This window comes from Marmota monax, unplaced genomic scaffold (genome assembly GCF_021218885.2).
Source record: "Marmota monax isolate L192 unplaced genomic scaffold, Marmota_monax_Labrador192_F-V1.1 WCK01_AAM20220418_F8-fsc00109, whole genome shotgun sequence".
Lineage (NCBI taxonomy): Eukaryota > Metazoa > Chordata > Mammalia > Rodentia > Sciuridae > Marmota > Marmota monax.
Genome location: NW_026695229.1, coordinates 2,439,574 through 2,455,525, shown reverse-complemented (window position 1 = coordinate 2,455,525; position 15,952 = coordinate 2,439,574). Strand labels below are relative to the sequence as shown.

At 53.8% G+C, this 15,952-nt stretch overlaps 1 protein-coding gene across 15 annotated transcripts in view; it reads right to left on the bottom strand.

Moving 5' to 3' along the window:
• The window catches only part of Camk2b (calcium/calmodulin dependent protein kinase II beta), a 96,006-nt gene that overhangs the window by 28,646 nt on the left and 51,408 nt on the right, over positions 1–15,952 (bottom strand). For 14 of the 15 annotated variants that reach the window (XM_046437791.2, XM_046437802.2, XM_046437803.2 and 11 more), the window contains exons 3-5: positions 11,565–11,624; positions 3,752–3,806; positions 207–272 (exon numbers count right to left, since the gene is read on the bottom strand). In XM_046437791.2, coding sequence (XP_046293747.1) covers positions 207–272; positions 3,752–3,806; positions 11,565–11,624 — 181 coding nt within the window. Of the gene's footprint in view, positions 1–206; positions 273–3,751; positions 3,807–7,886; positions 7,994–11,564; positions 11,625–15,952 lie in introns of those variants that run through there. The other variant, XM_046437804.2, reaches the window with a different exon arrangement.

Below are 15,952 nucleotides of genomic sequence, written 5' to 3'. Positions count from 1 at the left end.
AAAGACACAAGATGGCCCCCTCCTTCCTTGGTCAGAAAGCTCCCAGTAGGGCCAGTGGGCCAAGTGACACTTCCACTCAGCTGCCTTCTGCTAGGAATATGGAAGGGACAATGATGCATGGAATATACAGGGGTTACAGGAGAGGCAGGAGTGGGGTTGAGTGAGGGATGGGCAAGGGGGAAGATGGTGTGAGGCTTGGCACCCACCTGGCGTCAGCCTCACTGTAGTACTCTCTTGCCACAATGTCTTCAAAGAGCTCCCCACCAGTGACCCTGTGGGAAAAGCACATGGAGGTCAGATTCTGGAAATACTGTTGCTTTCATCACTTTCTCTACTACTATCACCACCATCACCACTGCCACCACTACCTCACTACCACCTCCATCATCACCATCACCACTTCCATCATCACCATCACCACCTTCTCCATCAATACCACCACCACCGTCACAATCTCTTTCACCACCAACATTCACCACCACCATCACCATACTAGCACCATCGTCACCTAGATCTGACAGCTTACCAATTACTTACTCACTCATACATAATGATACTTAACCTTTCTGTCTTCACAACCATTCCAAGCCATTGGCACTATTATATTCCATTAATGGACAAGAAAACCGAGTTCCAGAGAGCTACGTGATTTCCCCAGAGTGGGCAGCATAGAGGTTTGAGTCAGGCATCTGGATTGTTATCCTCAAGTACCCCAGGGCCAGATATGTGCTCCCCTACCCCCAGGAGTGAAAGGGCCAGAAGATCCGGTGCCTGGATCTGGCTTCCCTGATGGGCCACTGTCTTAGTTCTAAGACCCATCTTTAGGGAAGAGAGTTGATTGTGACAGGTGCTGGGGTGGTCTCTGCTGGCACAACCTCATGCCCTGTGTCCCTATCAGAATATAGTCAAGATGGGCTTCGGGGCAGGGCTGAATGGAGGGCTTCTGAGAATGTAGAAAGGGTTTGGGCTTCTGGGAGTCCTTGGGGTCTGGTAAGGTGGAGAGGTGTGGATGCACACCAGCAGGTAGGACAGAGGCCCTGGGTCTGCCCTTGTCTCTCCCCAAACTGAGGGTTCTAAGTCTGCCAGAAGACACCACCCAATGGCTCTCTGAGGTCAGGCCCTCCCTGAGGAGTGGGGAAAGCCTGTGGTCCTCTTCCCAGGCTCCTTCCTGCTCTAGCTGTGCTGTCTCTGTTTAGTTTCCCATTTTTTCCAGTGAGGTTTGGGTCTTCCTCATTTTTGTGTCCAGCACTCAGCACTGGCCCAGTTCATGGCAGGGGTGACCCAGGGAGTAGGGATTGTTTAAAAATGACCCTGGCATGGATGGGTACTGTGTCTTGGAGTTGGAGAAAAACTTAAATGAGGATGTGCTGCATGTTAGCATGTCCCTGCTCCAGGCTAAACATGCCCTGAGGACCCTGCAGGAGCCCCCAGCAACACCTGGAGTGAGGAGCTTTTAAGGTTCCACTTTGTCTCTGGAGGAGCCTTAGCTCTGAGCAGTGCTACCCACGGGGGTGACAATACTTGAGCAGCAGCTCTGGGCCTAGGAGACTCAGACTGGGCTCCACAAGCCACCCAACCCCTCTATCAGGGAGCCCAGCCCTAAATTAAGTGGAAATTCCAACATGAGGGTGAAATGCACATGTGCACACATGTGTGTGGAGCAGGAGGATCACATCCCAAATGTAGACCAGGTTGTGTGATTGACTGTGTAGGTCTTGGTTCATCAGCTTACTCATCAGGCCCAAAGGCCCTGAGTCCAGGCAAAGAACAACAGCAAAAGGCTACCAGGTCTAGGTCCAGGGTCATAGCTTACAGTAGCCTCCTGAGAGGTACCTCACCTGGGGCCAGACCAGACCTTCTGGGGCGCCCTGTGTGTTTAGCCAACTGTAGTTCAGACCAATGGGCACCTGGGACTTCCTGGCTAGGGCCATCGTCTGGTCCAGAGCCTCAGGGCAGGATTTTGTCCCTGCCATGTTTGTTGATGGGGGCATATTGGCACAGTGCTGCCCAAGAAGGGGATATGTCTGGGAGTTTCTGCATCTGAATCACCTCTCCACAGGCCATGGGGGCATACAACTAAGGGAAGTCATGGCCCACATGAGAGCCTCCTTCCTCCAGGTGTGCAGGTGTGTGGAAGTCCTTCCATTCCCAGGCCTGTTCCCTGAGTCCTGTGACATTTCTAAGCATGGGGAGCGTGGACACCTGTCAATGTCCCCAAATCCACAGAGCCTCTCAACTGCTAAGGGACCTCTGGGCCTCCTGAAAGCGAGGCCAGCCCATTCCAGAATCTGCTGCCCCGTCAGACACAAAGGTTTGGGAGGAAGATGTGCAGGACCCCAGGACTCACTACCCTCAGAGGCTTTCCCTACACCTCCTGGTGAGTGCTGAATCAGCTCCGAGCAAAGCCAGCCCCGAGAGACAAGTCATACACACACACACACACACACACACACACACACACACTGTTCTCTTTCCTTCTTAGTTCCTGGAACACATGCAGCCATCTGTTGCCACCAGGAGCCCTGGACAGGGCCACCCTCAGTCCAGGGGTTTCTCCCTTTCCTGGGAAAAGAATCTGATGTAGGTGCCTCTGGTGGACACAAGAGCAATGGTGAGTCTGCCCCCTAAGGAGGGCATAACCTCAGCCAGACAGCAGTGGCTGTGCTTGGGCCAGCCTTAGTCACCTGGCTGACAATATGAGGCCTTATGGGACACATGGGGCATCCAAGAACCCCCTAAAGGGACAGCCTTGCCTCTCTTGACCAGAGGACTCCATGTGAATGGAGTCCTCTCAGGTCTGCACACCCCACAGCCTGGGCATCTGTCACTTGAGGAAGGAAGAACTGAGAGGGCGGTCCATACAAAAGTGCCTCCTGTCACCACTGAGCCTGCTGCTCAAGAGCTGCTGCGGGAGGGCATGGGGTAACCATGGCAATGGCACCACAGCCAGGCTTCCCTGGCTGTGTGCCTTCCTGGAGGCCACAGAGGTAGGCCAAGACCCGTGGGCCCCCACCCAGCGCAGGGTCCCACAACAGCCCTGATTCACGGACAGCTAAATATAGTGCTGCTTAGCCAGAGCTGTCAAGAGTGAGGGAGATGAGATCATCGCTTCTAAATCTGGCAGGAAGTGAGAGGAGGCACTGGCCCCAGACGCCTTCCTCGCTCAGTTACTGCATGTGCACGCTTGTGAGCGCACACACACTCGTGCAAATACGCACAGGCATATATGCATGTACCCCCACAAACCATAGCCACACATGTTCATACAAGGCACACACACACGCATATATACTGCACACATACACTCACACACGCTCAGATACCCACACGTGCACACACATTCACACATAAGCACAAGTGCACACATGTACATGCTTTTACCCACACTCAAAATACACATGCTCACGCCAGGCAATGGTGCCACCACAGTCCAGCTTGACAAGGGCACACAGGGAAGGGAAGTGACTGAACCTCTGGCTGCACTCTGCAGTCCTCCCTTCCCTCCCCTACCCCTCTGGCCTGTGGGGAGGAGGGGTCACAGGTCAGTCCCAACCCCAAGGGACTCAATAAAACCAGAGCAAGACCAAGGAGGCCAGGAAGATGTGGCTGGGAAAAAGGTGACCCACAGCAGAGGTGCACTCAGGTGGTGGCCAGAAGTAGGGACAGGACTGCTCCCTGGCCTGGGGAGGTTTCGGACCCCTCCCTAGCCCTGCACCAGGAGTGGGAGAGGGTTCTCAGCACTGGCACTTACAGATCGAAGACCAGGTAGTGGAAACCCTCCTCGGAGATGCTGTCATGGAGACGCACTGCAGGGACAGAGAAGCCATGAGGAACTGGTGGTAGCTAGGACACACCCACCTTCACACTGTCCAGCCATATGCCGCTGTGCAAGCCCTCAGGGAGGGACCCACAGCCAAGGACCCTAGGGCTGCCCACAGGATGACCTGTGGGGAGGACCAGGTGGGTGACCAGGAGGCAGGGAGGGGGTACTTTGGGCCCTGAAGGCCACCAGCCCCTGGGTGAGCATCAGGGGCCTCTGGGCAGCACCCTGACCTTCCTCCACTCCCAGCTGCCTGCCTGATCTGTTTCCTTCTGCCAGAGGGAGATCGAGGAGGGCAGCAGTAGGGATTTGCCCAGCTGAGTTCCTGGACAGGAGTCCCTGAAAGGTGTCACATGGGGGAGGATTCAAGATGAAACACACCCATTGTTCACCCTGGGCCTTCCCAGAGCTGCCCTCTGTCCTCAACAGGCAGGGACCTGGTCCAGAGGAAAACCTGTCCCAATGTGTCATCACCCAAAGGCTCGAACCCTGAGCTCAGGTTCCAGCAAGGCGGGGCATTGCCATTCTCCCCTCCTCAAGCCTGTCTCCACGGTGCCTGCGAAGGTCTGTTTGCTTCCTGCCCCTCACTCTAGAGCCTGCCTGGTGCAGGGCAGAACTGACGAGGACACACAGGATGCGTGACAAGTGGACAAAGGAGCTGGGGAACAGCGGTGCGATCTCAGCACCAAAGTGTGCCCCGCCAAGGCCTGCTTTTCCTCATCTGGAGAGAGGCCCTGCTCCAAGCAGTGAGTATTTGCTCAGAATGATTCACTTTGGGCCCTGCTCTCCCACGTGCAGATTCTGCCCTTTGCTAGAACGACGACGACAGGAATTGAGCTCTTTCCGTGTGCCAGGACCGCTATGAGCACTCTATGGATTAACTCAATTAACCTTCCAGCCACTCCTAGAGGCTACAGATGAGGAAGCTGAAGCACAGAGAGGTTGAGTAATCAGCTGAAAGTTACGCAGCCCAGAAAAAGGCAAAGTGGGGCTGTGAGCTGAGGGGTTGGTCTGGCTCTAGGCCCTACACTGTGCCAGTCTTGGCCCCTCTCTGTTTTGGGTCCAGGCAAAAAGATCTCTGAGGTATGGCTGTCTCCCATCATCCAGACACAGGAGCTGGAGGGTGAAAATTGGTCGCCTTCTCCCACGTCCCATAGGCACCTGGGCCTTAGGCATAAACAGCCCACACAGCTCCAGCCCCTTCCTGGTGCCCTCCTGCACTGTCCTAGTTTCTAATTAGCTGTCAGGGCCCTCCCTCCTGGCTCTGGTCCTTCCGGGTGCCAGCCTAATAGCATCCTCATGCCCAGAAACTCTAATCTGGCCTCTGGGGCCCAGGCCTTGCCCAGACCTCTGGGCTCCAATGACCCCACACCAATGGCCTTTCTCAGCACCTACACCTCAGGCACAAAGCCCCCCAGCCTGTGAGAGCAGGCTGGGCTCCAGGTCCCAGGAAATGCAGGACGACCCTCTCCTGCCACTGTACTGGCTGTATGTCCTTGTACAGGTCATTCAGCCACGTAAGCCTGTCTGCTCATCTATGAAATGGACGAAATTAGCAACTGTGGATCACTGCAAAGATGAATTAGGTAACCTGCAGGAAGCTCCCACGACATGGTGAGTACCTAAGGACAATTGTCATTGTCACTGTTGTTAGCTGTTTGTGAGGCTCAGTACCAGGATCTGGGGCTGCTTGGGGACCTGAGTTTCTTTTCTGAGCCCAGAGCAAAAAGGCCCAAGCCCAGAGGGCAGCAGCTGGAAGGGGTCTTCTGGCACAGTGCTCCAGGGGAGGAAGGGAGGCCCAGGGCCACTGCTCCCTGGGATCAGCAGGCACAGCTTGCTGGTGGGGGCTCCTGGTGCAATATGGGGTGAGGTCAGGGGCCCAAGGGACATCAGGCTTGGGTGGGTCTTGCTTTCTGCCAGGAAGTGGGTCCCTCAATCAGATGGAGCCACTGGGGATACTTGTAGGAAATCAAGGTAGTGTGCATGTGAACATTAAAAAAAAATTAACATTTTAAAAATAGTTAGGTGCTTATTTTAATGGTTTAGAAGAAAATCTAACTAGCACATCAGACCCGTGAATTCACAGACAGGGCTAAGCAAAAAAGTGAATTGTCACAAAATCTATTTAAATAAAAACAGTAAGCAAATAACACTGTGGTGGCATGCAGAGGTGGCAATAAGTAAGGTCCCTGGCGATATCTTTAAGAGTCCAGTCTGGAAACCATGGGTCAGGTCAGCAAATATCCTCCAGAGATAACCTGCGGCTCTCAATCTCCCAAGGGAGAAGGGGCTCAGGAATGTGGCCTTGCCTCCTCTCCTGTTTGCCTTGGGGCTCCCGATTGTTGGGGTTCTTTCTTCCCTCAGGGCTGTACCCAGCAGGGGCTCAAGGGTCCAGTTCCCAAGAGCCTGGCTGCAGCTTGGACTTTCTGTGGGCAAAGGGGCTGGGGTCCAAGAGCAAGGAGGCTCAGGGGGCTCCATTTGCTTCTCCCAAGAAGTTTCTTGGATCCTTTCCTAGACACCCATGGTGCTTGCAGTTTACAGAGACACTAACCCTTGCCTGCAGGGTCATATGATGCTAACTGGTGGCACATAAGAACAGCTGCTAGATGGCAGCTCGGTAACCTTTCACCCTTGCCCTCCTCCTCAAGCCTCCCATCCTCTGGGTATCCCCCTGCCCAGCTCCTCAGTGGGGACCCACTGAGGGAGGCTGATTCTAGCCCTAAAATCAGTCAAAATTACAAACTTCCTGGCCAGGGCCAAATGAGAGCTGGTCAGTGTAGGGAGAGGAGTCTGGGGGGCAGCTGAGGGTCCCTCAGTCAGGGCTGGGGGCTTTCAACTCCTGATGGAGATGCTGGGCACATTAGCAGGAGATGCTGAGGACTGAGACTCTGCTAGGCTCTGTCACCCTGGGTCCTGGGGGGCAGTAATGAAGGTTTGGGACCTGCTCTTTTGATGAGCTCCCTACCCCCAGGTCACCTTCCACATCAGAAGCAGATGCCCCTGGCTGGGTCTCCACTCCTGGGACCTCACCTGACACAAAGCAGACATCTGTAAATATGTGCTTAATAGTGAATTCTGGAACCCTGGGGAGGGTGTTGACCTGGGGCTACATCCAGGCAGGTGCAGATCACCTATGCTCAGGAATAGACACTCCACAGACATCAACTAGACTTGTCACTGTCACCTTTACCTGATCTGGGAACCAACTCCATACTCAGCCTAGTAGCCAGAACCACAGGGCTGAAGACCCCCTTCACCAAACTCTCATGGTGGTTGCAGCTCTGACTCGGGGGGCAGGCATCTGTATTTGAGGACACAGGGTTTAAGGAGCTCTGGATCATCTGAGTGCTTTGGTTATTCCAGATGACCCCAACAGCAGCCCCCCAACACCTGGCCAGACCCTCCTGTGGCTTGTGGTACCATCCCTATTGGTCCTGCCTGATTCTTTCCTCCTGGGTTTCTCTGTTGACACAGGACACTTGTGAAAACTGCCCAGGGTGACATTTTGGGCAGGAGGGAGCCCAAGCCCCAAAAGGCAAAGTCTCCTGGCTCTGAGAGGCCTAGTTGGCCCTAACCCCTGTCCCTATATGAGTTGCTACCGAGCAAGGCCAGGTCACATCCGGCCCAGTTCCATCTGCCAATCCTCCCTTTGTCTCTGAGGGAAATTGAACCCCCTGCGAATAAGCTCCTGGCCAACCCCTGACTCAGGACCCCCTTGAACTGGTAGCTTGGAGTCCATCTGTGCAGTCAGTATTAGGGCCAGGCTTTGAACCCCCCTCGCAACGGGACAACTCAGTTCAGTGGACACCAGGCTCATGACATCAGATGCTCATCATCAGTGGCTATAAAACACATCTCCGAAGCCTTTGATGCATCTCCTCTAAGAGGGAACTCGACTCCTCACCCTTGTGTGTGGGCTCCGAATGAACTGGCAGAGGTGACAGCTTGGAGGCTAGGTCATAACAAGGCACATGGTTCCTCAAAAGGTTAAATGGAGTTCCCATATGACCCAGCAATCCCGCTCCTAGGTACATACCCAAAGGACTGAAAGCAGGGACTCACATACCTGTGCACCCCTGTTCACAGCAGCACTATTCACAACGGCCAAGAGGTGGAAGCAGCCCAAGTTTCCATCGACAGATGAATAGATAAACAAAATGTGGTACCTCCATGCAATGGAATATTATTCAGCCTTAAAAAGGAAGAAATTCTGACAAATGTACAACAGGGATGAACCTTGAGGATATCACAAGTGAAATACGCTGGTCACAACAAGACACTATGGCTCTACTCTTCTGAGGTCTCAAGAGGAGTCAGACTCATAGAGACAGAAGGTAGAATAGCGAGTGCCAGGGGCTGGGGGACAGGGTGTTGTTTAATGGGGACAGTTTCTCTTGACAGAAGATGAAAAAGTTTTGGCTATGGACAGTGAGGAGGGCTACACAGAATTGTGAATGTGTATGCCACAGAACCGCATGCTCACAAAGGGTTAAGATGATTAACATTATATTATGTATATTTTATCATAATTTCAAAAAAGGCATTATACTTCTTTTTCTTTTTGTATCCTTCCTTCTCTGTCCCTATCTCACACGTTCACTCCATCTCTGTCAGTCCATCTCTGTCCCTTGCTGTCCCTCTGTCTGTCCCTCTTTCTCTCTTTCTGATATGTTTGGAAATGTCCTCCAAAGGCCCATGTATTGAAGGCGTGGTCGTCAGCTTGTGGTGCTACTGGGAGGTGGTGCGACCTTTAAGAGGTGGGGCCTCATGGGAGGAAGTCAGGTCATTGGGGGTGTGCCCTTGAGGGGATATTGGGACCCCTTTCTTATCTCTCTCTCCCCCCCCCTGCTTCCTGCCTATTGAAAGGTGAATAGACTTCCTCTGCCATGATCTTCTGCCTTGCCACGGGCCCAAAACAGCAAGGCTAAGCAGACTGAAATCTTGTAAACCATGAGCCAAAGGAAATCTTTCTTCCTCATAAGTTGACTAGCTCAACTTTTGTCAGAGCAAGGAAGAACAGACTAACACGTTGTCCTTCTGTCATCGCTGGCTCTGGGGAGCCTGCTGCCATGTTATAACTCTGGAGATGCCTGTGGGAGGGGCTCAGGCCCCAGCCAATAGGCATGTGAGGAGCCACCTTGGGAGCATAGCCTGAGGCTCTGATCAAGCCCTTATAAGTACAGCCCTGGCATATCTGCAGTCCTTAGAAGCCCAGGTAGGGCCTGCAGCTGTGCAGCTATCCTGGGCACCCAAGAGGTTGCTGCTTTGAAAAAAAAAATATCTTCACTGTTGCTGTTTTGAGAAAAAAACAAATCTTTTTTTTGTACTGAGGATTGAACCCAGGGGCGCTTAACCACTGAGACACATCCCCAGCCCCCCTTTTAAATTTTGAGACAGTGTCTCACTAAGTTGCTTAGGGGCTCACTAAGTTGCTGAGGCTAGTTTCGAACTTGTGATCCTCCTGCCTCAGCCCCTTGAGTTGCTAAGGTTAAAGGCATATGTCACCACACCTGGGTGAAATTCTTAATAATTTTTGAGCAAAGGGCCCACATCTACATTTTGTACTGGATCCCACAAGTTGTACGGCAGGCCTGCCAGTCTGCTGAACTGCTATTGAATGCACAGAAGCTGTTAGCCTGTGTGAGGGGCACAGATTGTGGGGTCATTTGTTCTGACGCATGGTGAGCCAACAAACTTGTAAAACCACCCTATGAAGGGGTGGGGGATTTACACGCCTTTCTACAAATGAAAGGTCTACCCCCAGAGCTATGGCTGGCCTCTGCCTTTCACTCCTAGCAGGCTGCCTCAGAAAAGAGGGGACTTTACAGTTTATGCCAGTTTCCCTTATGAATCATCCCAGTTCCTCCTACTAGATCCCTGGGAGAGAGGCAGGAACATCTCCATGTTCAAAGGAGGAAACTGAGGCCCTTCCTAGCCTGGCACACAGCTGCTACCTGACTTAGCCACTGAGCAGAACTGCCCCTCTCAGAACTGCACCCAGCACCTGCTCTTGTGGCCCAGGAGAGCCTATGAGCAGCTTTCTGCTCAGAGGTGGGGCCGGTGCCCCTGAGGGAAGGCTAAAGATACCCCACAAGGGACAAGTTCCTCTTGTCTCCCCTTTGTGTTCCCTCCCACTCCTCGGAGAGTTTCTGGATCTACAGAGAAGACTGTGTGACCCCTGCAGCCTTGGGTCTGCCTCCTCTGTGTTCTGGAATGTGCTGATCTTGAGTCCCTAATCAGCTACTCAAGCCGCTGCAAGGACCTCCAGTAGTCACTCCTCCCCTGGCCCAGACTGGAAGCAGGGACCATCCACTGCTCAGATCCAACCCGGAACCACACCCAGCATCCAGCCAGGGCAGAGAGATGTCTTATTGAAGAACTGTCCAAAAACGCCAACCCAAAGAACACTTGGTCCTCTCCTCTAAGTAAAGGGATTCCTTCAAATATGCTCAGAAGGGTGACTTGCCCTTGGTTGGTGCTCAGCAGACATAGTAGTGGGGATAAATGGAGAGCCAGGACCAAGGGAGTGAGGGAAAGGGTGCTGGCAGAGTAGAGTGGGAGGTGATGTCTTCCAGGATCCTCAGGAAGGGGGGCCCAATAGTGAGCTGCTGGTGCCCAGTGGGCCTGAAGTCCACTTAAATGCTGCACTAAGATCCCGACTCCTGAGCCTGCCCAGAACTCTTGAGTTGGACTCTCTGGGGCAGGCCCAGGAATCTGCATTATCAGTAAGAACAAGACTCTGTGACTGAGATGGAGAGACTGAGATTCAGAAACTGTGGACCAAGGCTGGTGACCTGCTGAAGCCCCACAAATGGGAGATGTGCCTTTCCCATTCAGCTCTTGGTTTGGGACATGGGGAAACTGAGGGTGCCCCCTATTCCAGAGGACAACAGCAGAGATTCCCAGCACCAGCTCTCCTGGAGCCCCTGTGGCCCACTGGGACCCAACATGGCCAAGGCAGATCCTCCTCTTCCCTCTCTACTTCAGTGGGTTGGAAGGGGATGTGGATGTCCCAGGCTCCCAAACTGGCTGCTTCTCATAGCCCCTGGGTGTTTCTTTTAAACACAGATTCCTGGGACCTATCTTAGCAAAAGAGAATAAAGCTTTGGAGGGAGGAGCCCAGGAACCCACTTAATAAACTCCAGGTGCCTCTGCGGCCAGCCTGAGCCCTCCACTGGCAGAGAGCAGCTGTCACCTCCAAGGTGTTTCCAGCTACTCCCCAGTGTGGGCAAGGGCTGAGTTCCCAAGCTCTTCAGGTGCCAGAGCCAGGGAAGGTAAGGGGCAGACAGGACCAAGTGACCTGGGGAGATATGAGCCAGCTTCCTAGGGACTGCTCAACTGGGTTTTTGGGGGTCTGCTCAACAGCTCCTAGAATTGTTATTTATCACCCAAACATAGGACTTGTCTGGGGCTTCAGGAAGGAGACTGGCAGACAGTGCCGCTGCACTTTTTGAGGGCCAAGACACAGCTGGGGGCCAGGACCCTGTTAAAGTCTTGGCCTCCATCTAACCCAGATGCAGGCAGGAGGGCTACTGGGTGGCTCCCTTGCCTACCTTTTTCCTGGCAAGGCCAACAGTCCCGATGCTGAAGACAGGACCAGCTCAGCCCAGGCCCCCAGGAGCCCTCCCCCTGTGCCCAGCCAGTGCGGCCTGGACAGCCCATCAGACCCATGTTCTGGGCTCCAAAGACCCTGAGGAGTTTTGTCAAAAATATCAGCCTCCCGCCCTCCTTAGGGGCTGCTCACCAATGTTGGAATGCTTCAGCAGGCGGCAGATCCGAGCCTCTCTCTCCAGCTTCTGGTGATCTGGGGACACAGAGGACAAGGTGTCACCTTGTGCCCCACTAGCTGGGGACTCAGGGTTCCATTTCAGAATAGACTCATGAGGGTTGTAGCAGCTGCCAAACAAGAGAGGATGGGGACATGCCCACCCACTGCCTGGCCTCTGGGGTGCCCGTCCAGCTGTCTTCACCTGCTGAAGGGAGAAGCAGGGTGTGAGCACCTGCTGGGCCACCAGCTGGCAGGTCTGGGCAAGGCAAGTTGCAGGTGCCTGGGGCAGAGACACCCATGGGAGGCACCAGGTAGACTAACTTGAGGGCTGAAAGTTTCCAGGCATTATTCAAAGAACAGGAAATGCCATGTGTTAATAGCGCACTGATTTAATCCTTCACTTATTTGTCCTAATCCCATACTCTTTGGAACTTTCTGCTGATCCAAATTTGTTCTTCCAAGACAGTGGTGGGATGTGCTGAACAACCCATCTGACAGGTTGGGAGGGGGGAAACGTGTCCTCCTCAGAGCCCAGAGCCCCCCGACGGCTCCCACCCATACAAGGTGCAGGGTCTAGACTGGCTCTGGGAGGGCGGACCAGAGATGAGCAGTCACTGGGCACCTGGATCCCCCCCCTCAAGCAGTCCCTCCACAGGACCCTCAAAGATTGAAGCAATTTGTTAGCCAGAATCTTCCAACAGAAGTTCCAGGAGGATTTAAAAAGCTGAAGGAAATTGTAATAGCAAAAACCATAAACCCACATGTGACAGAAGAAGGGAGTGCTCCACTGTGGCTCTGCGGTGACAACAGAATACGGTGCAGCAAGGAAACAGAGTCCCCCAGCTGTACCCACACCCCAACCCCCAACATGGTGCTCAGGGCAAAAGCAGCAACCAAGGAGTGTCCAAGATGTGCTTCAACATACATCAAGGTCAAAACCAGGCATATCACTGAGCCACAGACGTGTGGGGGGTAGCTGTGAAGAAAGGTAGGTGGATTTTCAGCACTCAGGACAGAGGCTGACTCCCTGATGAGACTGGGAGGAGGTGAACCTGTCTAGAACCTCTACCCCTGCTGAGCAGGGTAAGTGAGCACACAATTAAAATGCCCATAAAGGTGAGCACACAATTAATATGCCAATCAGGATCACAGGTCCTCCTTTACCAACCTGGGAGCTCCTCCCAGCCCCATCGGCAGGAGAGGAGGGAAGGTACCAATTAAAAAAGGATGCTCAAAGGCATTCAAACCAGTCTACAGGCCTATAGTCCCTAGAGGGTGCACAGGGGAAAATCACCCACCTGGCCTGGCCGAGGCATCTCTGGTCAGTTGCACTGGAGCGAGCATGGCGTAGTGTAGGGATGGAGGCCAGACATGCAAATATGTATGTGCCTTTCCCCAGGGCAGCAGTGCCTGCAAACAGGCATGTCTCTGGGACGTGTCCAGAGGGCTTTCCTTCATTCCCCCAGGACAGATCCTTGAGCCACCCTGCCCTGCACACCTGGGTCCCATTTGCTTTCAGCCCAGGCACCTGGTATCCCAAACAGAGGGACTAGCCAAGCCTCCAGGTGGGTGGAGTCAGACCCAATCCCAGTGTGCTGCCAGAGGCCCCTACATCCCCACTCCCTCACCTGTACATCTGCCACAGCAAACACCGTTCTTGTCTTCCAACATAACACCCAAGTCCCTGCTGAAATGGAAGCTAAGGCACCCAGAAACGCAGCTGAGTTATTCACAAAGAGAAGTCTATGGGGTGGTGGAGAGGTGCAGCCAACAGCTGGGAGGACCTTCTGGATGCCCCAACCACACCTGTCATGAGGACAAGTCACAGATGAAGACAGAGAAAAACCTAATGTCTCCAGGACTGAAAGACCCATCTGGTGATGGTCAACCTTGGAAGTAGTTTAAGGGTCGGCCCCATTCTCTGATGTGAAGCTTAGAAAGGGAAATCCTGAATCCACACCTTCCAATTGCTCAGTCGTGGTGAGACAGCATCCCAAACCAGGCAAGGTCATGTGTGCGTGGGTCTATATTTAAGTAAAAAGGTGACTGACAGACGGACTGGCTCATTTACTTTGGCAGCAGTCCTACACACACACATACGCAGACACACACACTTGTGCACACACATTACACACCTGCTCCCCAAGGGGGCTGGCTCAGAGCAACTTGGGCAAAAGATGTGCTATTTATTCCTCCTACTAGAGAAACATCCCACAGATATAATACAGTGTTCTTTTATACCCCCATAAAAGCACTTATCAAAAAAAAAAAACAAAAACAAAAAAATGCCAAAAACAATTTTACTCAAAGATCAGGCTAAACTGGAGCCTGCAATTATCCGCCTGCCTGACTGAATTCTAATGATAGCACAACGTCCCGAGATTCCACCCTCGGGGAATGCCAAGGCCTGGAAGCTTTTCTAGGTGATTCTGCCATGATCTCAGTGTACAGCCTTGGCTTGCTGAGGCACCCGCTCTGCCAGACCTATATCTTAGGTGCCCCTGAGGTCAGCAGTATGCATGGGGCCCAGTGCGGGGGCAAGGCTCAGGAGCTACAGAAGGACAAGGGAAGGGAAGTGGCCCCAGCCAAGCCCTGCACACCCACGCTGAGTGACTCATGGCAGGGTTATCAGTAGCTCCTGCAGAAGACACCCCCATGCACCAAGCAGAGCGGGGCCTCAAAGTCAAGGCCTTCTCTTGATGCTCATGGGCTCTGTGATGAAGCCCTCAGTTTGCATTCTATGCTCCTCTGTGGGCTGGTGGGTGGTGTGTGCCTAGAGGCCGTAGCCTCCACACACTGCAAATGTTCACTCCTGCAAATGCCGCCATAGGGGCAGCAAGGCCAATGTGACGGAAGAAAAGGAGACAGCCCAACACTCAAAAAGGACAGGTGAGGGTTGCGAAAAGGCTACCCTTCTCCCTCATCTCTCAGCCTTTTGAAAATCAGAGTGGGACCCCAGACAGCACCTACAGCAGAAGCCAGACTACAGCAAACCACTCATGTCTGTGCCCACCTGGATATCACATCAACTAAGGCTCCAGCCACCTTGCAGGAACAGGGACCACAAGGCTCCAAGAATGGCCATTTCTGACCTACAGGCCTGGAGGACTTGGCATGAAGTTCCCAGGGGCTGATGAGGGGAGCAGAGGCTCCTCTGGGCTGTTACTGTCACCCTGAAGATGATAGGAATAGGGGCCGCCCCGAGTTGTCCAAGGCCAGGACACAGGCACAAGGCACGTGACTGTCCTTCTGGAGCACCTGCCACACAACAGGCACCATCTGTTCTGTACAAGTTACAGGCAATAACCTGTTTAATTACAGTATGCCCTGAGAGGCCAGAGTGGCCAGGGAGAGACCTCAAATGGAGTCCCCCTCACCTGCCACACCTCCCTCTCTCAGCAACCCGTGCAATGGGTGCCCTGAGGAGGGGTTCCCTCAGGTGGTGTCTCCTCAGGCCACCTGGGGCTCCCTCAGGGGGTGTCCCTCAGTCTGGGTCAGCTCATGGGGTTTCCTCACGGTGGTCTACTTCCGGTGAGGTCACTTGAGCTGAGTTAGGCACAAAGAGAAGTCTATGGGGGCAGTGGAGAGGTGCAGTTGGCAGTGGGGAGGAAATCCTGGCTGCCCCAACTGCACCTGCAGCACGAGGACAAGTCACAGATGAGGACTGAGAGTGGTTCAATGTCTGCAGGTCTGAAAAGCCCAGGATGAGGGCCTGGGGGCAGGAGGGGCAGTCCCCATTCGACATCCCAAAGACAGGCCAGTGTGTGGTTCCAGGGACTCCTATGTCCTGAGGGATGGCACTCAGAGGTCATGATCACAGGGCCAGAGGACAAGCTGAGGTAACATTTTTAGTGAATCTCTGTTGGTCATTCTCCATAATTTCCTTTTCCCTTATCCAGAGTGAAGAGGTGTTAGGGGTGGAAAAGTGGAGGTTCCCTGGCCCACACCAGGCCCCCAGCACTAAGTTTCACTCTCATGCCCCCATCTGCTCTCTGGCAGGGGTGACTCACAGCAGAGAGGGGTGGGGTGGTGAGAGGAGCCAGCATGCAGGGGACAGGAGGGATGTGGGTGGCACCCAGCCCTGCCAGCTGCAGGCTGTCATGGGAGGACACTGGGTGGAGTGGAGGAAGGGCAGGATGGGGAGAAGTGAGGCCTACCCACACCCGCACCCACCGTGCACAATCTCAGCCTCTAGGATTGTGGGGATCAGAGCCTGTGGAGAGGTGGGGGTGGGAGCTGTCCCAATCAGGGTCGCCTGGGACCCGAGCCCACATGGAGCTGCACAGATGCTGTAAGTCCTGCCTGCTTTGTAGCCTAAAACAAGTGATGCCCACTCTCCAGGCCTCATCTAGATGTTGGGAACA